This window comes from Salvelinus namaycush, chromosome 4, assembly GCF_016432855.1.
Source record: "Salvelinus namaycush isolate Seneca chromosome 4, SaNama_1.0, whole genome shotgun sequence".
NCBI lineage: Eukaryota > Metazoa > Chordata > Actinopteri > Salmoniformes > Salmonidae > Salvelinus > Salvelinus namaycush.
Window position 1 is genome coordinate 6,428,610 of NC_052310.1, and position 23,768 is coordinate 6,452,377.

At 45.7% G+C, this 23,768-nt stretch overlaps 1 protein-coding gene and 1 long non-coding RNA gene across 7 annotated transcripts in view; both read left to right on the forward strand.

Annotated features, from left to right (window-relative positions):
• The first annotated feature begins 5,817 nt into the window (after window positions 1-5,817).
• LOC120045417 lies at window positions 5,818-15,472 on the forward strand. Its single transcript, XR_005476703.1, has 3 exons — window positions 5,818-6,290; window positions 13,597-13,771; window positions 14,287-15,472. It is a non-coding gene; the product is annotated as an uncharacterized LOC120045417 (long non-coding RNA).
• Window positions 15,473-20,887: 5,415 nt separating this feature from the next.
• The window catches only part of LOC120046091 (SAP30-binding protein-like), a 31,379-nt gene continuing 28,498 nt past the window's right edge, over window positions 20,888-23,768 (forward strand). For 5 of the 6 annotated variants that reach the window (XM_038991037.1, XM_038991039.1, XM_038991042.1 and 2 more), the window contains exon 1: window positions 20,888-20,999. In XM_038991037.1, the coding sequence (XP_038846965.1) occupies window positions 20,906-20,999 (94 nt within the window). In that variant the 5' untranslated portion in view covers window positions 20,888-20,905. The remainder of the gene's footprint in view (window positions 21,000-23,768) is intronic. The other variant, XM_038991038.1, reaches the window with a different exon arrangement.

Below are 23,768 nucleotides of genomic sequence, written 5' to 3' on the forward strand. Positions count from 1 at the left end.
TGTTTCTGTCTCTGTTACTCCCACCTCTCGCTCTCTCTCAATCCCCCGTCCCATCCTGTTCCAAGAACCGCTAGAGAGAGAATGTGTAGTTTACAGACGTGGCAGACGTCTCAATTGTCTCCTCCTCCTTTCCTAACACTATTACAAACAGAGCAGAGCAGATGTTTTGACTGGGCACAGCAGATTTGAGATAGGAATTTTAACACAGACGGTTTTACATTTACAACACATATGTGTTCAACTAACACTTTTCAAAGTGCTGATAGACTAACACCCTGAGAGTGTGGGTCTCTAACTCCGACTTAAATGAACACTTTATATGAATTGATGCTGTTACACTTTCTCAGTGTTAGGGAATTAACAACTGTGGTGTGACAGTAACTTGTTTTGGGGTGTTGTTTTAACACTGTAGGGTGTTATTTCCATATTGATTGCCCAGGGTACCTTTCCAGTAAATGTTTGAGTTACCAGTAACACCTATGACTGTGTTTGCTAGTCACAGATACATTGTTGTTGCTTTCAGTCACGTAGCCTTGACCAAGTGAGTGACCACGTCTTTATGACAATACATTACATATATCATAAAGACATACTACATTTCAAACCCACTGGTGTTAACCCCACTAGAATCAACACTCAGATATAACACTGGTGTTAACCCTACTAGATTCAACACTCAGATATAACACTGGTGTTAACCCCACTAGAATCAACACTCAGATATAACACTGGTGTTAACCCTACTAGAATCAACACTCAGAAATAACACTGGTGTTAACCCCACTAGAATCAAACCTTAGATATAACACTGGTGTTAACCGCACTAGAATCAAACCTTAGATATAACCCTGGTGTTAACCGCACTAGAATCAACACTCAGATATAACACTGGTGTTAACCCCACTAGAATCAAACCTTAGATATAACACTGGTGTTAACCGCACTAGAATCAACACTCAGATATAACACTCATAACCTCAACACTGAGATTTTAAAAACCCGCAAATTTGCTGTCCGTACGGTGTTCACTCTTTATTCTCCAAATGTGTTCCAGTTGGAGGCAGCCATGTTGTAGAGATGAAAATATTACAAGTCTGTGAAGTATGATTAAATAAATGAGTGCAGGCCTACACATACACAATTATGCTTCATGCAAGAAATTAATGCATTGAAATACATCACGTTGTAGCTGTGTTGCCTGAGGGCCAATTGAGTAGCAGTGAATCACGCTATTGAGCATCATTTACATCCCCTGAATTACACCCCAGGTGTGCAGCAGAGCAGAAAATATTTAATGTTACGTTTGAGTATACACACATATAACACCACCAGGGGGCAATCCAACCTTTCAGTTCCACCAACCACCACCAAAACAGTATCTGTGACAGTGTATGTTTAGGCCTGTTATATCTGAGTGTTGATTCTAGTGGGGTTCTCTCTCAGGCTCTGAGCAGTTATTACTCAGATCACTTTGCCCAATGAAAGTCTTAGCTTTGTGGGGGGGTAACGGCAGCAGGATTGTATTGATGGAGAAGAGCCAGCCACAGCTAACTAATCTTGCTTTGTGACATAGGAGGATGTAAATCGCTCCGCTGATCTAAGGTCAGCTGTTTGGTTTTCTCCCCAGTGTTGGGGAGGGTGAGCTGATCTAAGGTCAGCTGTTTGGTTTTCTCCCCAGTGTTGGGGAGGGTGAGCTGATCTAAGGTCAGCTGTTTGGTTTTCTCCCCAGTGTTGGGGAGGGTGAGCTGATCTAAGGTCAGCTGTTTGGTTTTCTCCCCAGTGTTGGGGAAGGTGAGCTGGTCCTAGATCTGTGCATACGAGCCTACTCCTACTCCCTAGGTCAGGGTAAAGACAGGACATTATACACAGTATTAGAATAGAGATCTGAGGATTCTGTCTGTGGGGATGTCATCCTATAGGTCCCAGCATTGGCTGACAGAGGGACGCTACATCAGAGCCATTAGATCACCACTGTGCCTACAGTGATACGTATGCATGGCGGGAAATAACACACGCTGTTTTCTTTACACAAATAATTTTAATTGCAAAGCTGCTCAGCTCTTCTCTACTGTTGTCAACAAAGCCAGTCTGAATCCAGCTGCTCTGATTTCTAAAAGGAGGGGGGCTGGTATGAAGCAAGCCTTTTTGCTCTCTTCTCTGGAGGGGGGGGGGGGGGGGGGGGGGACGTGTCACTTCCCCATACAGTACCAACACGCTACACGACTCCTACAGGAAACGGCTGGTCGACTGTAACACTGTCACCAAGAGTAGCCTGTATCACACAGGATTAATACATTACACAACCACTGACCTGCCAGACGATCAGTCCTGTCTGAACCCTGAATGTCATCATAAGTGCCTACGTCGCCTGCCCACTCTGCCGGTGGGAGAGGATACCCAAGTAAGGAAGGAGAATTGGAAAGGGAGAGGAGTGCTAAAATAGTCAGCAATGGTTTTGTGATGAATCCTTCCTACTATTATATGTAATGCGATACAGTATGTACACCTGATCATACTATTACACCCCTCGTTATTCCATGAAGAGCTTCTGGCCTGCAGTGTGTCTGGTCCCAAATCATCCTCACCACTTTGGGTGAAGCCTGAGTGCTGAATCTATTTGGTTCTTTACCCTAAATCACCGTGATGGCTAGAGTTGGAACCTAAAGTTCAATGCTCTGCCCAGCCTGGCTCACACAGCCCAGGCAGCCTCCAGTAGCAGTATTACAGTACAGCAAACAGCATGGTACAGTGCAGACTCAGGACAGGAATCAGGCTTTGGATACAGAGAGAACATTCTAGGTCTCAGACTATGAATGGATACAGAGAGAACATTATAGGTCTCAGGCTCTGGATACAGAGAAATCGAGAAGGACAGGCTTTATACAGCTCTGCACCCCACAGGGCCGTCAGCTCTCTGACCCCCCCCCCCCCCCCCCCCACACACACACACATACAGAGAACCCCCCAGTACCCGCTCCATTACACATACACCCAGCCTGGGCAGTCCGTCTCAGAGGCCCCAGTGTGTTTGACATCATCAGGGGTTAAAGGGTTAATTAAGATGATATCGTATAACCGCCACAGTCGGGCCCAGACAAAAAAAGCCTGGATGATACTGATTCAACTCAACAAGCTGGTGCTACTGCTGCTGTGGCTTCCATCCACCCGTCCCCAAACTGACCTGATCCCACAGAGGTCAGCGCAGATCAGCCCATTGTTGCTCTGCATTCTTATGGGTTCTGTATCTTCATTGTTACCTCTACTGAAACCTTTCAACTTTCACCCCACTCTCCCCAGTGTACATTCTTCCTCAACTTTCACCCCACTCTCCCCAGTGTACATTCTTCCTCAACTTTCACCCCACTCTCCCCAGTGTACATTCTTCCTCAACTTTCACCCCACTCTCCCCAGTGTACATTCTTCCTCAACTTTCACCCCACTCTCCCCAGTGTACATTCTTCCTCAACTTTCACCCCACTCTCCCCAGTGTACATTCTTCCAACTGTCATTCTATGAATTTGAATCCTGTTTCACTATTTAACGTTACCCCGAATCTCTCTCTCTCTCTCTCTCTCTCTCTCTCTCTCTCTCTCTCTCTCTCTCTCTCTCTCTCTCTCTCTCTCTCTCTCTCTTTCTCTCTCTCTCTCTCTCTCTTTCTCTCTCTCTCTTTCTCCCTCTCTCTGTCTCTGTCTCTCTCTGTCTCTCTCTTTCTCTCTCTCTCTCTCTGTCTCTCTCTTTCTCTCTCTCTATTTCTCTCTCTCTCTCTCTCTCTCGGTCTCTCTCTCTCTCTGTCTCTCTCTCTCTATTCTATTCTGTATTCTGTGAGAAGTGTTCCATCTATTCTTTCAACTGAGCTGTGGTGTCTGTCTTCCAATGAGTTATGCAACAGTACAGTGAGTAGGCCAGCAGAACTGAGAACAGCCTTTCACATGAAGGATGGCAGAAACACACACAGTTAGTTTTCCATCTTTGGCATACCCACATTCACACCACCTCTCCCTGTTCTGTCTGTTCGGTCTGTTCTATCTGTTCTGTCTGTTCTGTCTGTCCTGTCTGTTCTGTCTGTTCTGTCTGTTCTCTCTGTTCTATCTGTTCTGTCTGTTCTCTCTGTTCTCTCTGTTCTCTCTGTTCTGTCTGTTCTATCTGTTCTCTCTGTTCTGTCTGTTCTGTCTGTTCTATCTGTTCTATCTGTTCTCTCTGTTCTCTCTGTTCTGTCTGTTCTATCTGTTCTGTCTGTCCTATCTGTCCTATCTGTCCTATCTGTCCTATCTGTTCTCTCTGTTCTCTCTGTTCTATCTGTTCTGTCTGTTCTATCGGATGACAGTGGGCTTGACAATGAAGTAATAATATGACACTATGAGAGGATGAGAAGGGGAGGAGAAGAGGAGGAGAGGAGGAGGAGACGATGAGAAGGGGAGGAGACGAGGAGAGGAGGAGGAGACGATGAGAAGGGGAGGAGAGGAGGAGGAGAGAAAAAGAGGAGAGGTGAGAGCATTATTCACTGTGGCTTTGCCAGAAAATATGTAATACGTCGATAAGTACCGTGGTCATGTAATCCTGTGTATAAAGGTAAATGCAGGGAACAAAAGGGCATTTAAGAACCATGGAGAAATTCTAAAGGAATATAGGGAATTCTTTCCTGCATAACATTCTTTCTCATTTTCCTGCATGCACCAACAACAGAAAGTCAAATGAGATAAATAAACATTTGCATACTTTCACCCAGTTGAAAGATCACTCTGCCTCTGACTGACCAACACACAGGCTTCACTCCGAGTACCTCGGGGTTCTTTAACAGAGAACAAACACAAACAGGCCGGAGGAGAAGCCACATTGTTCTCTGTTTTGTTGTCAGGAACGCTTCCGTAGCGAAGGAGACCACACCTCCAATACATCCGAAGGAACAGCCAGAAAAGGAAGAACACAGGGGAGCCTTTTAAGTGGGAAAATACACATTTATCTTCAAAACAGTTCCAGCTTTACTGTGCCTCCTGAAGTTGACTTGGGTGTTAGATTAATGGTTGTAGACTGCAGTACTCGCTTTAGTATCATGTTGACATTGAGAAGTGCAAGAGAACTATTGAAATCAATAACTAATACGCTAATACACACACATCCTATGTCCCACTCTTCAGGAATACGTGTGTCAGCTGGCAGACGACCAGACGGATGGAGCACGCACGCACGCACGCACGCACGCACGCACGCACGCACGCACGCACGCACGCACGCACGCACGCACACACACACACACACACACACACACACACACACACACACACAACCCTTGTTCTTTTGCTGTAGAAGGAGATTGGTCTCCACGGTGACCAAAGACAAAAAAAAGAACAGCTGGCCTCCAGAGAAGAGAGAAAGAGAAAGAGAGAGAGAGAGAGAGAGAGAGAGAGAGAGAGAGAGAGAGAGAGAGAGAGAGGGAGAGGGAGACAGAGAGAGAGAGAGAGAGAGAGAGAGAGAGAAAGAGAGAGAGAGGAGAGAGAAAGAGAAAGAGAGAGAGAGAAGAGAGAGAGAGAGGGAGGGGGTATAGAATGAGAGGGTGTGTGTAAGGAAGAGAAAACAGAGAGAGTGAATGAGTTTGGAAAGACGGCGCCAGGAGAGAGCAAGAGAGGGGGAGTAGAGGCAGAGAATCTGGAGAGAGTTACTGCAGGAGACTACAGAGAGAGAGGGTAGAAGAGGCAGAGAAACGGGAGAGAGTTACTGCAGGAGACTACAGAGAGAGAGGGTAGTAGAGGCAGAGAAACGGGAGAGAGTTACTGCAGGAGACTACAGAGAGAGAGGGTAGAAGAGGCAGATAAACGGGAGAGAGTTACTGCAGGAGACTACAGAGAGAGAGGGTAGAAGAGGCAGAAGACGGCACAAAGAATTAGAAAGTGAACACAGACTTTTAAAGAGAGGAAAACTGCTGTGACGACAGACAGACTGACAACCCAGTGAACTACAGATACAGAAACGTCAAAGGACAAAAGACAATATTTTTGTCCAACTGGAAAACTGGAGCAAGTTAATAATTAGGTGAAGAGCCAGAACAGCGGAGATGAGACCACACGAACGAGAGGAGTAAGAAGACGGGCAGGGTGAAAGAGAGAGAGAAAAGACAATCGATCCCAGAGCTTTGGGAAACCATTAAGCTGTTTGTGTTTTTATTTTGCTTTGACTCTGTTTGTCAGAGTTTTTAATGAACATCTGAGAAACTTTGGGAGAAGTAGATCCAATCTGTACTGAAGTTGGAGAGACGGACTTGCCAAACTCCGCATCTAAACTCATTCACTACAAAGGTAAGATTTGTCATACAGTAAAGTTGCCCTGTCAGTGATGTTTTATTTGTGTATGTGTATATTATTTACACTCATGTCTATCGGACATGGACAAACTCAGTCGTTAAGTAATAAGACAAAACATAGTGGTTGAAAATGGTTTGTTTCTTTGTTTGTTACATAAAAAGTTCAACATTGCAGATATTCAAAGTTAAAGTAGGCTTTCAGCAACACCTTTGGGTCTCTTCAGACATTCACATAGATAACACAAACCAGGAGAGGAGGAGAGGACAGGACAGAGAGAGACAGAGTGGTGGGAGACAGAGAGAGAAGGGGGCGATACAGAGAGACAGAGTGGGGGGAGACAGAGAGAGAGGGGGGAGATACAGAGAGACATAGTGGGGGAGACAGAGAGAGAGAGGGGGAGATAAGGGGGAGACAGAGATAGAAGGGTGAGATAAGGGGGGAGACAGAGAGAGAGCACAGTGGGGGGAGACAGAGAGAGAAGGGTGAGACAGAGAGAGACAGAGTGGGGGGGAGACAGACAGAGGGGGGAGATACAGAGTGGGGGAGACAGAGAGAGAAGGGTGCGATAAGGGGGAGACAGAGAGAGACAGCGTGGGGGGAGACAGAGAGAGGGGGAGATACAGAGAGAGAAGGGTGAGATAAGGGGGGAGACAGAGAGAGACAGAGTGGGGGGAGACAGAGAGAGAGAGGGGGAGATAAAGGGGAGACAGAGAGAGGGGGGAAATAAGGGGGAGACAGAGAGAGACAGAGTGGGGGGAGACAGAGAGAGAGCGGGAGATAAGGGGGGAGACAGAGAGAGTAGCGGGGAAGAGAAACAACAGAAGATCAGGTCATTCTTCAGAGTAACCCTGGCAGGTGGTTGAGACACACACACACACACACACACACACACACACACACACACACACACACACACACACACACACACACACACACACACACACACACACACACACACACACACACACACACACACACACACACACACATAGAGAGAGAGAGACACACACAAAAACAGAGACACACACAAACACACTAACACACACACTTACACAGAGAGAGAGAGAGACTTAATCACAGTCCCCTCCTTCACTATGCCTTTGAGGCAAACAAAGCAAAATGATGGAAAGCTTAACAATGAAGGGAATACAACCGATTGATTGTATCAGAGGATAGTGAATCATGAAACAATGAGGGAGATCACAAGACCAATCTGACCGGACAGAAACAGACCACAGTGACAGACCACAGTGACAGACCAGACCACAGTGACAGACCACAGGGACAGACCACAGTGACAGACCAGACCACAGGGACAGACCAGACCACAGGGACAGACCACAGTGACAGACCACAGGGACAGACCACAGGGACAGACCAGACCACAGTGACAGACCACAGTGACAGACCACAGTGACAGACCACAGGGACAGACCAGACCACAGTGACAGACCACAGTGAAAGACCACAGTGACAGACCACAGTGACAGACCACAGTGACAGACCACAGGGACAGACCAGACCACAGGGACAGACCAGACCACAGGGACAGACCACAGTGACAGACCACAGGGACAGACCACAGGGACAGACCACAGGGACAGACCACAGTGACAGACCACAGGGACAGACCACAGTGACAGACCAGACCACAGGGACAGACCACAGGGACAGACCACAGTGACAGACCACAGGGACAGACCAGACCACAGTGACAGACCACAGGGACAGACCACAGTGACAGACCAGACCACAGGGACAGACCACAGTGACAGACCACAGGGACAGACCAGACCACAGTGACAGACCACAGTGACAGACCACAGGGACAGACCAGACCACAGTGACAGACCACAGTGAAAGACCACAGTGACAGACCACAGTGACAGACCACAGTGACAGACCACAGGGACAGACCAGACCACAGGGACAGACCACAGTGACAGACCACAGTGACAGACCACAGGGACAGACCACAGTGACAGACCACAGTGACAGACCACAGTGACAGACCACAGGGACAGACCACAGTGACAGACCAGACCACAGGGACAGACCACAGGGACAGACCACAGTGACAGACCACAGTGACAGACCAGACCACAGGGACAGACCACAGTGACAGACCAGACCACAGGGACAGACCAGACCACAGGGACAGACCAGACCACAGGGACAGACCAGACCACAGGGACAGACCAGACCACAGGGACAGACCAGACCACAGGGACAGACCAGACCACAGTGACAGACAAGTCCACAGGGACAGACCAGACCACAGGGACAGACCAGACCACAGTGACAGACCAGACCACAGGGACAGACCAGACCACAGGGACAGACCAGACCACAGGGACAGACCAGACCACAGGGACAGACCACAGTGACAGACCACAGTGACAGACCACAGTGACAGACCACAGGGACAGACCAGACCACAGGGACAGACCAGACCACAGGGACAGACCACAGTGACAGACCACAGGGACAGACCACAGGGACAGACCACAGGGACAGACCACAGGGACAGACCACAGTGACAGACCAGACCACAGGGACAGACCACAGGGACAGACCACAGTGACAGACCACAGTGACAGACCAGACCACAGGGACAGACCACAGTGACAGACCAGACCACAGGGACAGACCAGACCACAGGGACAGACCAGACCACAGGGACAGACCAGACCACAGTGACAGACCAGACCACAGGGACAGACCAGACCACAGGGACAGACCAGACCACAGTGACAGACCAGTCCACAGGGACAGACCAGACCACAGGGACAGACCAGACCACAGTGACAGACCAGACCACAGGGACAGACCAGACCACAGGGACAGACCAGACCACAGGGACAGACCAGACCACAGTGACAGACCAGACCACAGGGACAGACCAGACCACAGTGACAGACCAGACCACAGGGACAGACCAGACCACAGTGACAGACCAGACCACAGGGACAGACCAGACCACAGTGACAGACCAGACCACAGGGACAGACCAGACCACAGTGACAGACCAGACCACAGTGACAGACCAGACAACAGGGACAGACCAGACCACAGGGACAGACCAGAGCACAGGGACAGACCAGACCACAGGGACAGACCAGACCACAGGGACAGACCAGACCACAGGGACAGAGCACAGGGACAGACCAGACCACAGGGACAGACCAGACCACAGGGACAGACCAGACCACAGGGACAGAGCACAGGGACAGACCAGACCACAGGGACAGACCAGACCACAGGGACAGACCAGACCACAGGGACAGACCAGACCACAGGGACAGACCACAGGGACAGACCAGACCACAGGGACAGACCACAGGGACAGACCACAGTGACAGACCAGACAACAGGGACAGACCAGACCACAGGGACAGACCAGACCACAGGGACAGAGCACAGGGACAGACCAGACCACAGGGACAGACCAGACCACAGGGACAGAGCACAGGGACAGACCAGACCACAGGGACAGACCAGACCACAGGGACAGAGCACAGGGACAGACCAGACCACAGGGACAGACCAGACCACAGGGACAGACCACAGGGACAGACCAGACCACAGGGACAGACCACAGGGACAGACCACAGGGACAGACCAGACCACAGGGACAGACCACAGGGACAGACCAGACCACAGGGACAGACCAGACCACAGGGACAGACCACAGTGACAGACCAGACCACAGGGACAGACCACAGGGACATACCAGACCACAGGGACAGACCACAGGGACAGACCACAGGGACAGACCAGACCACATGGACAGACCAGACCACAGGGACAGACCACAGGGACAGACCACAGGGACAGACCAGACCACAGGGACAGACCAGACCACAGGGACAGACCACAGGGACAGACCAGACCACAGGGACAGACCAGACCACAGGGACAGACCACAGGGACAGACCAGAGGGACAGAAAAGGACGCTGTGCAGGCAGGTTGTTGTTGCACCAGATGTGACAGTGGTGTGCCACACACCAGCACAGAATGTGTTCTCAGCCCCTAGCTGACCTAGCAGCTTCTCACAAAAAAAATATAATAAGCTATTAGAGAACTAGATAAGTTCAAAGGTAACACACACACACACACAGTCTTGTACAGCTAACCCACAATTTAGTCCCATTCAAAATCCATTTTCCCTAACACCTAACCCTAACACCTAACCCTAGGTCCTAACCCTTAACGTAATTCTGCCCCTAACACTAATTCTAACCTTAACCCTGAACCCCATAGAAATAGCATTTGACCTTGTGGGTACTAACAAAATGTCCCCAGTTGGTCAAATTTTTGTTTGTTTACTGTGGGACAGACCAGACCACAGGGACAGACCAGACCACAGGGACAGAGCACAGGGACAGACCAGACCACAGGGACAGACCAGACCACAGGGACAGAGCACAGGGACAGACCAGACCACAGGGACAGACCAGACCACAGGGACAGACCAGACCACAGTGACAGACCAGACCACATGGACAGACCAGACCACAGTGACAGACCAGACCACAGGGACAGACCAGACCACAGTGACAGACCAGACCACAGGGACAGACCAGACCACAGTGACAGACCAGACCACAGTGACAGACCAGACAACAGGGACAGACCAGACCACAGGGACAGACCAGACCACAGGGACAGAGCACAGGGACAGACCAGACAACAGGGACAGACCAGACCAGACCACAGGGACAGACCAGACCACAGGGACAGACCAGACCACAGGGACAGACCACAGGGACAGACCAGACCACAGGGACAGACCAGACCACAGGGACAGACCACAGGGACAGACCAGACCACACACACACACAGTCTTGTACAGCTAACCCACAATTTAGTCCCATTCAAAATCCATTTTCCCTAACACCTAACCCTAACACCTAACCCTAGGTCCTAACCCTTAACGTAATTCTGCCCCTAACACTAATTCTAACCTTAACCCTGAACCCCATAGAAATAGCATTTGACCTTGTGGGTACTAACAAAATGTCCCCAGTTGGTCAAATTTTTGTTTGTTTACTGTTCTTGTGAGGACACACACACACACATTTGAGTCCAGTTCTAGTGTGTGTTGGATAGCGCACACACAGCAGCTGCTCTAGCTGATGACAGGGCCCAGTCTGAAAAGCCCATCCTGAAATAGTACAGACAGGTTATAATTAAACAACAGAATGACTGTTACAGCTACACCAGGACTCCTTACACCCAGGAAACACAAGTACACACAGTCTTAGAATTTTTAAAAGTCTTTATTTAACTAGGCAAGTCAGTTAAGAACAAATTCTTATTTTCAATGACAGCCTAGGAACAGTGGGTTAACTGCCTTGTTCCGGGGCAGAACGACAGATGTTTACCTTGTCAGCTCAGGGATTTGATCTTGCAACCTTCCAGTTACTAGTCCAACGCTCTAACCACTAGGCTACCTGCCGCCCCGAGCAGTCCATAAATACACACCAACACATGAAGTAAATCAGTACACGGATTAGAGGCAGTGAGATAAAATGAAGGAGCATATACTAAATACATATAGTGTGAAATAAATATACATAAAATATATTGGATAATATAAATATACATAAAATATATAGTATAATATAAATATACATAAAAAATATAGCATAATATACATAAAATACAGTATAATATAAATATACATAAAATATATAGGATAATATAAATATACATAAAATATATAGGATAATATAAATATACATAAAATATGTAGCATAATATACATATACATAAAATATATAGGATAATATAAATATACATGAAATATATAGGATAATATCAATATAAATAAAATATATAGTATAATATAAATATACAAAACATATATAGTATAATATAAATATACATACAAAATATAATATAATATAAAGATACATAAAAGATAGTATTATATACATATACATACAACATATAGGACAATGTAAATATACATAAAAGATCGTTTAATATAAATGTACATAAAATATATAGTATAATATAAATACACATAAAATATATATGATAATATAAATATACATAAAATATGTAGTATAATATACATATACATAAAATATATAGTATAATATAAATATACATAAAAAATATAGCATAATATACATAAAATACAGTATAATATAAATATACATAAAATATATAGGATAATATAAATATACATAAAATATATAGGATAATATAAATATACATAAAATATGTAGCATAATATACATATACATAGAATATATAGTATAATATAAATATACATAAAATATGTAGCATAAGATACATATACATAAAATATATAGGATAATATCAATATACATAAAATATATAGTATAATATACATAAAATATATAGTATAATATAAATATACATAAAATATATAGTATAATATAAATATACATAAAATATATAGGATAATATAAATATACATAAAATATATAGGATAATATAAATATACATAAAATATATAGTATAATATAAATATAAATAAAATATATAGTATAATATAAATATACAAAACATATATAGTATAATATAAATATACATACAAAATATAATATAATATAAAGATACATAAAAGATAGTATTATATACATATACATACAACATATAGGACAATGTAAATATACATAAAAGATTGTTTAATATAAATGTACATAAAATATATAGTATAATATAAATACACATAAAATATATATGATAATATAAATATACATAAAATATGTAGTATAATATACATATACATAAAATATATAGTATAATATAAATATACATAAAATGTATAGTATAATATAAATATACATACAACATATAGTATAATATAAATATACATACAACATAGATGGTGGAAGGTAATTGTAGAGCGTTCAGTACAAATTGCATAATGGACTGGAAGGGTTAGGGTGTGGTTGAAGGGCTATTTTGTCCAGGGCGAGTTCGATACGAACACATAATACTGTCTTTCGCCTAAATACGTCAAAGGAAACACTGAAAAGTGTTCAGAGTAACATATGTCAGAGATTATAGATTTCTTACAGGAAAGTTCTTACAGGAAGTGTGTGTGTGTGTGTGCCTAAAGTATGTGTATATGTGTGTGTGTGTGTGTGTGTGTGTGTGTGTGTGTGTGTGTGTGTGTGTGTGTGTGTGTGTGTGTGTGTGCGTGTGCGTGTGTGTGTGTGTGTGCATATGAACAAACTTGTGTGTGTTGAAGAAATGCATCAAACCTCTAATTCTGTCCATGTCTTTGTATCGTTTTCTCCCGTACGCTACAATAAGTTTGACCACCATTACCCTCTGTGTGTGAGACCTGACCAGGCCAAGGGAAAATCCAAGATGGAGGTGAGGGAGGAGGTGTTGTACATCCTGAATAAGGTGTGGACTAAACTACAGAACCTCCCTCAGGCCAACTCACTGGAGCTGGGGGCGTTCTTCATCATCATCCTGTTCGTCGGTGAGTCTAGGCACATTCCACGTCCGTAGGCCTCAACCCTTAGACACCTCTGGTAGATCTGAAGGAAGGAGGCCTGTAATTCCTGTAAGCAATATGGTGGAATCTCCACTTAGCCAACTGCTTGTCAAAGGAGATCTTAATGTTTTTCATTATGTTGTTATTGGCCGGATTACCGACCGAGCCCCAGTGGCCCCCGAGCCTCCAGAGGGGCCCCCGTCGATTTTAATTTTTTTATGTCTGAGTCATTGATAGCATATGAGCACGGCATAAAAGCCATGGCAAAACAAGTTCCCTTTTAAACGAATAAGCAGTCAGATCAGTGATCTCGGATTGTTTCTATTTTAACTGGGTAAAACCACATGAGTTGAATTACAGTGATCCCAGCAACACTAATGTAATCAGTAATCACATGTATCATGTGACATTTCAATCTGTTATTGGCAGAGCAACAAGTAAATCTTTGTTTACATCATAATGTCACGAAGCTAAATCTCTCTCTCTCTCTCTCCTTCCAGTGACATTCTTGTTTATTATTGTGCTGTCCTGCGTTCGCTGCTGTTGCTGTGGAAAGCTTAAATCCCGAGTCCAGCCCTTACAGTCTGTCTGAGGAGGAGACATTGGCCTAGTTACAATACATAGAACATTTAAGGAAGGGAGGAAACAGCAATTCCAGGGAAGAACCAAATGAGAACCAATGAAGTATTAGAATCGCCTGGACAATGTAGCTTGGAGGGGACAGACAGACTGCTCTGCAACCAGCCTGACAAATCTGTGTGTGTATAAAGACTGATGAGCAATGGCCGACTCATTAAGACTACGTAGCAGTAGCTTTAAACAGAACAATGACACTCTATAAACAGAGAACTGTGAACATTGCTTCTGTGCTGTTGTTCTGTCTGAGGACACAAACCACTCTGAGGTTGAAAGACCCACCCAAGTTTTCTCCTGCTTTCTCATGTGATTTAACCTGGTAGAGCCGATAGGTTTTATGTTGTGTGTTTTGTAGGTCTATAGAAGGAAACATTTTTTTTTTAACTCCCTCAGATTTCAATCTTGTTGTGTTTAACAAAGTTGTTTTTAAGTCCAGAATGTAAAACACATCTCTGTTCTCCTTCACGACGACCCCATAGAAAAAGTGCTAAAGTTCCAAACGTGTTTTTGTGTGTCTGTTTTCCAGTGGAAAAGAAGGGACAGTCATATAGAGTGCCCTCTGCTGGTGCAATGAGCACAATACATTTACGTAACTGGTCAAATAAAAAAATATATGTTTTAACTGGTATAATTGGTGGGTGCTTATACAGTATCTATCCCATTTCACATATGTTCATTATATTGTTTTGTTTTTTGCATATCCCAACTGACCATGAGAGTGGGGTGACCCACTATCAATGGCAATCCTGGAACAATTAGGGTTAAATGCCTTGGGCAAAGACAGATTTTTCACCTTGTCGCCGCTGGGATTTGAACTAGTGACTACTGGCCCAGTGCTCTAACCTCTAGGCTGCCTGCCACCCCTGCAAACAGTGTTGTACATTATTGATGCAGTATTGTAGAAATAGTAGTAATATCTGTTGCCTTACAGATGGCAAATCGTGATTATCATTAGTTATACTGGTACTGTACCATCACCGATTGATTGTACATCAATCACTTGGAGTGGAACAACCTGTGTTTTGGGATTATATTCATCTGTAGTTGTCATTTGAGGAGCAACAAATTTAGCTTTACTTAATGTTTAAGTGCAAATAAAATATAGTACATTAAAGAATCAAAAATTGTACATTGTGATTATTCTTGTTATTAATGCATTGTGTCAACAGTTAAAACCTTTGGAATGTAACACTCCAATTCCTGGCTGATCCTATGTCATATCTAACTTTCCATCTATAAAACGACAAAGACTGACCCACCCTATCCCCGATACTTTCACTTCAGGTGCCAGTAACCGTGCCACTCAGCGGCGTAGTGTATTGTGCAGTAGAGCATACCTTATCAGACCTTGTAGCACAGTCTCGGGCCTCACCTCCGATAGAGTCAATATTGTCGGTAAACATTAACCCAGCTGGACCTCTCTCTCTCTCTCTCCTACTGCGTCACATATTGAAAGCCCTCACAACAAGAGAACTAGTTACGATCACAGATTATGCTTTTGGAATCAAGTGGAATCGAGAGAGAAAAATCCAGTTGGAGTTGAGAGTGAGTAAACCTCACAGGATACCAAGACTCTCACACTGAAGAAGGTCTTCTAGGGTCTGAAGTGGACGGTTTATTTGGTATACAGATGCAGGGTTGGACCAGCTATTGAGTTACTAACAGAGGCCTATACATCCAGAAGCCAGGTCTCACAGACCGTATTTACCGTTAACTTCGCTGAGAACATTGAGAGATGGCTCTGGAAAGGTGAGTCATTGATTGGAAACTTGTTGATTAACAGATTTACATTTGTATTTAACATTTTAGTAATTTAGCAGACGCTCTTATCCATAGCAACTTACAGTCAGTGCATTCATCTGAAGATAATGTAGCTAGTTGGGACAACTGCTTATCACAGTCATAGTCAGTACATTTTTCCTCAATAAAGTAACTACCAGCAAAGTCAGAGCTAGTAAGAAAGAAAAATAATGAACAGATGTGTAACATGAAGGAAAGCATTGTTGTTCCCGTACATAAAGCCGACTGCCAGCAGGTTACAATGTTAAACAAACATAGGTGGAAGTAAAGGAAAAGTGATGTATCTTTAAAACTGTTCTTCTTCTGACACCTTCCTCTGGCACCTTTTTCTGACACCTTCCTCTGACACATTCCTCTGACACCTTCCTCTGACACCTTCCTCTGACACCTTCCTCTGACCCCTACCTCTGATACCTTCCTCTGACCCCTATCTCCGACCCCTACTTCTGACACCTTCCTCTGACCCCTTCCTCTGACCCCTACCTCTGACACCTTCCTCTGACCCCTTCCTCTGACCCCTTCCTCTGACCCCTACATCTGACCCCTTCCTCTGACCCCTACATCTGACCCCTTCCTCTGACCCCTTCCTCTGACCCCTACATCTGACCCCTACATCTGACCCCTTCCTCTGACCCCTACCTCTGACACCTTCATCTGACACCTTCCTCTGACACCTTCCTCTGAACCCTTCCTCTGACCCCTACCTCTGACACCTTCCTCTGACCCCTACCTCTGACACCTTCCTCTGACCCCTACCTCTGACCCCTACATCTGACCCCTACATCTGACCCCTTCCTCTGACACCTTTCTCTGACCCCTACATCTGTCCCCTTCCTCTGACACCTTCTTCTGACACCTTCCTCTGACCCCTACATCTGACCCCTACATCTGACCCCTTCCTCTGACCCCTACATCTGACCCCTTCCTCTGACCCCTACATCTGACCCCTTCCTCTGACACCTTCCTCTGACCCCTACATCTGACCCCTACATCTGACCCCTTCCTCTGACCCCTACCTCTGACCCCTACCTCTGACCCCTACCTCTGACACCTTCCTCTGACCCCTACCTCTGACACCTTCCTCTGACCCCTACCTCTGACCCCTACATCTGACCCCTACATCTGACCCCTTCCTCTGACACCTTCCTCTGACCCCTACATCTGACACCTTCTTCTGACACCTTCCTCTGACACCTTCCTCTGACCCCGACATCTGACCCCTTCCTCTGACCCCTTCCTCTGACCCCTACATCTGACCCCTTTTCTGACACCTTCCTCTGACCCCTACATCTGACCCCTACATCTGACTCCTTCCTCTGACCCCTATCTCTGACACCTTCCTCTGACACCTTCCTCTGACCCCTAACTCTGACCCCTAACTCTGATACCTTCCTCTGACCCCTACCTCTGACACCTTCCTCTGACCCCTTCCTCTGACCCCTTCCTCTGACCCCTATCTCTGACACCTTCCTCTGACACCTTCCTCTGACCCCTACCTCTGACACCTTCCTCTGACACCTTCCTCTGACCCCTACCTCTGACCCCTTCCTCTGACCCCTACATCTGACCCCTTCCTCTGACCCCTTCCTCTGACCCCTACATCTGACCTCTTTCTCTGACCCCTTCCTCTGACCCCTTCCTCTGACCCCTACATCTGACACCTTCCTTTGACCCCTACCTCTGACACCTTCCTCTGACCCCTACCTCTGACCCCTACATCTGACCCCTACATCTGACCCCTTCCTCTGACACCTTCCTCTGACCCCTACATCTGACACCTTCTTCTGACACCTTCCTCTGACACCTTCCTCTGACACCTTCCTCTGACCCCGACATCTGACCCCTTCCTCTGACCCCTTCCTCTGACCCCTACATCTGACCCCTTTTCTGACACCTTCCTCTGACCCCTACATCTGACCCTTACATCTGACTCCTTCCTCTGACCCCTATCTCTGACACCTTCCTCTGACACCTTCCTCTGACCCCTACCTCTGACACCTTCCTCTGACCCCTAACTCTGACCCCTAACTCTGACCCCTAACTCTGATACCTTCCCTCTGACCCCTACCTCTGACACCTTCCTCTGACCCCTTCCTCTGACCCCTTCCTCTGACCCCTATCTCTGACACCTTCCTCTGACACCTTCCTCTGACCCCTACCTCTGACACCTTCCTCTGACCCCTACCTCTGACCCCTTCCTCTGACCCCTACATCTGACCCCTTCCTCTGACCCCTACATCTGACCTCTTTCTCTGACCCCTTCCTCTGACCCCTTCCTCTGACCCCTACATCTGACACCTTCCTTTGACCCCTACCTCTGACCCCTACCTCTGACACCTTCCTCTGACACCTTCCTCTGACCCCTTCCTCTGACCCCTACATCTGACACCTTCCTTTGACCCCTACCTCTGACCCCTACCTCTGACACCTTCCTCTGACACCTTCCTCTGACCCCTTCCTCTGACCCCTACATCTGACCTCTTCCTCTGACCCCTTCCTCTGACCCCTACCTCTGACTCTTCACTCTCACTGTAGTGTTCCAGACCCCCCTGACCCGGCAGGGTCACCAGAGGACTGGGTCCAGTGGGCAGTGCAGCGCCTGCAGATGGAGCCCTGGGCGTTGGGGGGCATTGTGGTCATAGGGGTGTTCCTGCTGATGATCCTGGCCCTGGTGGTCTTCGCTCTAATATATGGCTGTTGCTGCTCACCTGGAGGGGGGAAGAGGAGGATGAAGAAGGGGGTGCTTTAGAGAAGTGTGTCCCACTCTCCATGACTGTTCTACGGCCATTTCGATTTTCTGTACCCCCTACGTCTACGATGACTTTTCCAAAAGAAAAGACTGTGCAAAAAAAAAAGTGTCCAGCCCAAGCATTATTAATGGGACCATCATTTAAACAAACACTCTGAGGAATGTCTGAATCGGCAAGTAATTCGATCAAGTTAAGACAATAACGTTCATAAATTGATTTATGTATTTGATTATGAAAATGTGTTGTTTGATTATAATTAAAAGTTGAAACTTTAAATGAATCCATCCTTTCAATACATTTATTTGTGTATTTGATTATGTAAATGTGCTGCTTGATTATAAATAAATGTTGAAACTTTAAATGAATCCATCCTTTCAATACATTTATTTGTGTATTTGATCATGAAAATGTGCTGCTTGATTATAATTAAATGTTGAAACTTTAAATGAATCCTTTCAATAAAAAACGATATTTATGCGCATATCAAAAGCGCGGCTGAAAGGGACGTTGTCGTGTATAGCAGAGCCAGGATGAGTCACAAGATGGCGGGTATGCCAGAATGGACTTGGAGATGGAGTCATTGAGGTTGGTAAGAAGGCGGGCAGGAGGGGAAAAAAGGAAGAAAGTGGAATATATTCAGAGTAAATATGGAGTGCTGCAGAAGGAAATTGAACATGAATTAACTGCGGTGTCAGGTGCGGTAAAGAACACAGCGTTTAAGCCTTGTCCCGATGGTGATAAAGATGTTTTTTGCCCAGTAGGAGTGAGATTTCTGGAGAGAATGGATCCTTGCCTTCTGGCTGATCCATATGTGGTATCAGGTTGGGTGGAGAAGAGGTTGGGGAATGTTGGGTCGGTGAAAGTGACTTTTTCGTGTCTCTGCCGTCAAGGGAGGGCGTGCACTCTGCACCACGGGTCTGGGGACTGTGACTTGCTTTCCTCTCTGGAGCAGGGCACCTTTGAAAGGAGTGATAACTCGTCTGGAGGTTAAGTGTTGATGAGGGTTGACTGAAGTTGAAGATTCCCGGTGTCTGTGACGCCTGCCATTTGATGTGACGCAGACCCAGTGTAGAGCGTGGTGAAACAGAGAAGACACTGTCTGTACTATTGATGCAGAGTTTTTACCAGATAAAGTCAAGTTAGGATGTGTCCGTTAGAGTTTTTGTCCCAAACCCATTACGGTGTTTTAGGTGTCAAGCTTATGGTCATGTGGCAGCAGTGTAGGAGGGAGATTCCTAGATGTGATAAGTGTGCAGGAGGACATGAGACAAAGGAATGTGTAGTATCGTTGGAAAAAGTTGTGTGTGTTAGCTGTGAGGGTATCAATGGTGCTGGAGCTCAGAGGTGTCCGGTGAGAGAAAGGCAGGTTGAAGTTGCCAGGATCATAGTAGTGCAGAAGGTGTCCTATGCTGAGGCAGTGAAGAGAGTAGTTGAGGAAGATGGATCCAGGGTGAGGGATCCTAAAAAGACCCCTGGGAGTAGAGTGATAGGAATAGCATGTGCTTCAGTAAGGTTGGTTTGTTGGCGTTCATGGGCATCTTGGTCAATTATACCGCTGGAATGGAACGTAAATCACAGAGGATAGATGTTGTGGTGGCAGCTGCAGAGAAGTACTTGGGTTTTCAAGGATTTACTGCAGAACAGTTGCAGAGGGTGTTGAGTGGTAGTGTTCTGTCCTCCTAGACTGTTGATCTGGAGTAAGATTAGATAGAGTTAAATATTGGAATGTGGTGGTGTGGTTTTTGTTATTATTTTGTGAGGGCTAATAGTTGGCAGAGTCATTTTCCTTTTCCTTTCGTAGGTAGGCCGTGAATGGCCTCACACTCCAGTACAGTAGGTGACGGTGTATGCACCTAAAAGTTGGATGCGATCCGCCAACCAAATCCCAAAGAAGAAGAAGAAGTGACGTCATTGTTATGCGACCGGTGGAGAAATGGCGAACAGCAAAAATAGTGTACTTCTCTCTTCTTTGGCGGAGTATGGAGACGACTCTGAGGCAGATTCCAACCCAGAAACCGAAGAAACAGGTAGATAATTTACTTTAGCTACGTATATTAGAGCATGTGAGCGGTTAGAAATCCCGCACATCGCCCATGGAGCAGTGCTTTCGCACCGCTCCAGCGCTTCAACACCCATCTATTTGTGTGACTACCTGGACCTACCATTTTGTTTTTTAAAGTTCTGAAACAATAACATCTAATGTAACTGGCCTCTCTAACAGTGCAACTGGCCACAGCTTGCCCCCCCCCCCCCAGTTGAAATGGTCTAGAAATGCCACTGCTTCAGGCTCAAGCGATGGTGCCTGGAGAGCATCAGGCAAGCAGCGGAGAATATCTTCTCTTCACCTGCAAAGCCACTGGGGAGGCTAAACACCCTTTTGGCCACTCTTGTCAGGCTGGGCAGAGTTGTTTTTATTTTTCTATATGTAGGCCTAAAGGTTTTTTAGGCAAAATAACCCAATCAAAACGGAAAGCTCCTTGAACATGGGAATATGGCAGGTCTATTGGGCCAATTATGGTGTATTGCGTAGATCAGGGTTCCTCAACTGGCGGCCCGCTGGCCAAATAATTAGATTGTTTTACTGTTTTAAAATATTAAAACAATTACGACATGCAAAAAGTCCCAAATGCAATGTCCCAAGAAGCAAGTTACTCTACCTAAATAATTCAAAAGTTACATTTGAACTTAATTCATGAGGAGAGAGAATACGGGAGACAGTCCACTAATAAAGCAGGCAGCAGACCATTTTGTGGATGTCGGGTGAGATGGATGTGATTTTAATGCGCAGGAAGTCTGACATCTGAAAGCCGGTTCCTGCGTTCATAGAAGAAAATGAGGACTCGCAGGTGTAAGTTGATCCAAACATTGTTAGCACATAAAATGCATGTTTCTTTATTGTGCTATATTCCTCTGAGCATGCCACCAAAAACACACGCAGGGACTCGGCACTCCTGAGCGCATCCCTGATTTGGCTCGACATCTGGAATTCAATCAGCTCAGTTTGAATTACGGCCTCATCCAGCGAGGGTATCGTTTTCATAGCAAGGCGGGAGAATTCTCCACCTGGGCGGACTGTGAGAGGTTCACGTACAAATACCCTTGGGCATGCTGTAATCTTCAAATCTGGTAGAGAAGTTGTCCCTCGGCTGCTGATGAAATCTTCCACCACCTCTGTGACAATGCTGCGGCCTGGTCCATCCGTCTGTCGTTTCGTCAGTGTGCTGAAGTGCAGTAGCCTTCCAGATGACAAGTCCAAATCAAACAACTCACTTTTCAGAGTAAAGGCCTCAAGTTTTTCCACAATGTACACCACTGTTTTCACTCTAACTTGTAACTGCAGATTTAACCCATTTAAGTGACAGAATATGTCAGCCAAAAAAGTAGTCTTTGTAGCTTGCAGTTAATGCTCTCTGCGTCGGGCTTCTGTCTGGGCAGGAACGCCACTTTGACAGTGCCTCATTCTAAATAAGACACACTGGCTTGGCATTGGTAAAAGATGGTGAGATGATCGCATATCTCTCTGTCCATTCTTCCCTTTCATTAACCACCTTTCTTTTGATACTTTCTGAGAGCAAAATTCTCTCTTGCTATCAAGTTAACGTCAACATTCGTTCAGAAAAATTTAAAAGGTAGTGTAGCCTACAGTAGGCTACATTGACCTGTTTTCCTCCACCAATCAACGCACAGAGAAATAGACAAATAATATTTGAATAGAGACATCTGTGATTTTATGACCGTAATATTATATTCTAATTATGTTCATCACCGCACTCCCTCGCTTGCTCTTGGTCCTCATCTTTGTAAGCCACCTTGATTTAGCACTTGTGTGTTTTATCAGTTTCTTTCTGAAAATATTTAGCGAACTCCATGACAGTAGCTAAAGCAAGGGGCTATAGCAGCACACAAGTAGACTACAGATGCATTCTGGGCCGGTTCTACCGTGAGCGCTACTGCTGGAGCGGGCTAGAAGACCGACGCTCCGCTCACATACTCTGACTGATATTGCATAGAAATTAGAATTTCGGACCCAAATCTGTCCTAACTGAGACAAAAGTGGTTACCCAAAACTCGCATTGTGTAGGTTCAATAATGTTGCTAGCTAGCTACCTAAATACTTTATCGCTGTGTTATTGTTCTAATGACATTTGTCCCACAACATGGTAAACAAACACTGAATTATTATCGTTAACTGAAACAAGGTGTTGTGTGAACCCTGTACAGAATATAGCTAACGTTAGCTAGCTTTCTGTGTGGATGGAAGAGGGGCATGTCATCAGCCTGCTAACGTTACTACCTAGTATCTGAATGTGGCTCGTCCCGCAACGACCCATTACTCCACATTTCTCGCTAGATTCCAACACACAGAACAGTCCGGCACCTTTATAAATCAGTGTTGAATAAACTCTCATTAGAATTTTTTACTTATCCATTTTACGTTATCTAAACTCACTCTACCGGTTGTCCGCCAAGTTCATCATTAATGTGTTATGCCGTTGGACATTTTAGAGACAATATTGACAGGTTATTATTATTTAAACAGACTTTTGAAAAGTTTGTGCGTCACCTGACTGCATCTGTAACAGTATAGCTTCCGTCCCTCTCCTCGCCCAAACCTGGGCTCGAACCAGGGACCCTCTGCACACATCAACAACAGCCACCCTCAAAGCATCGTTACCCATCACTCCACAAAAGCCACGGCCCGTGCAGAGCAAGGGGAACAACTACTTCAAGGTCTCAGAGCGAGTGACGTCACCAACTGAAACGCTATCAGCGCGCACCACCGCTAACTAGCTAGC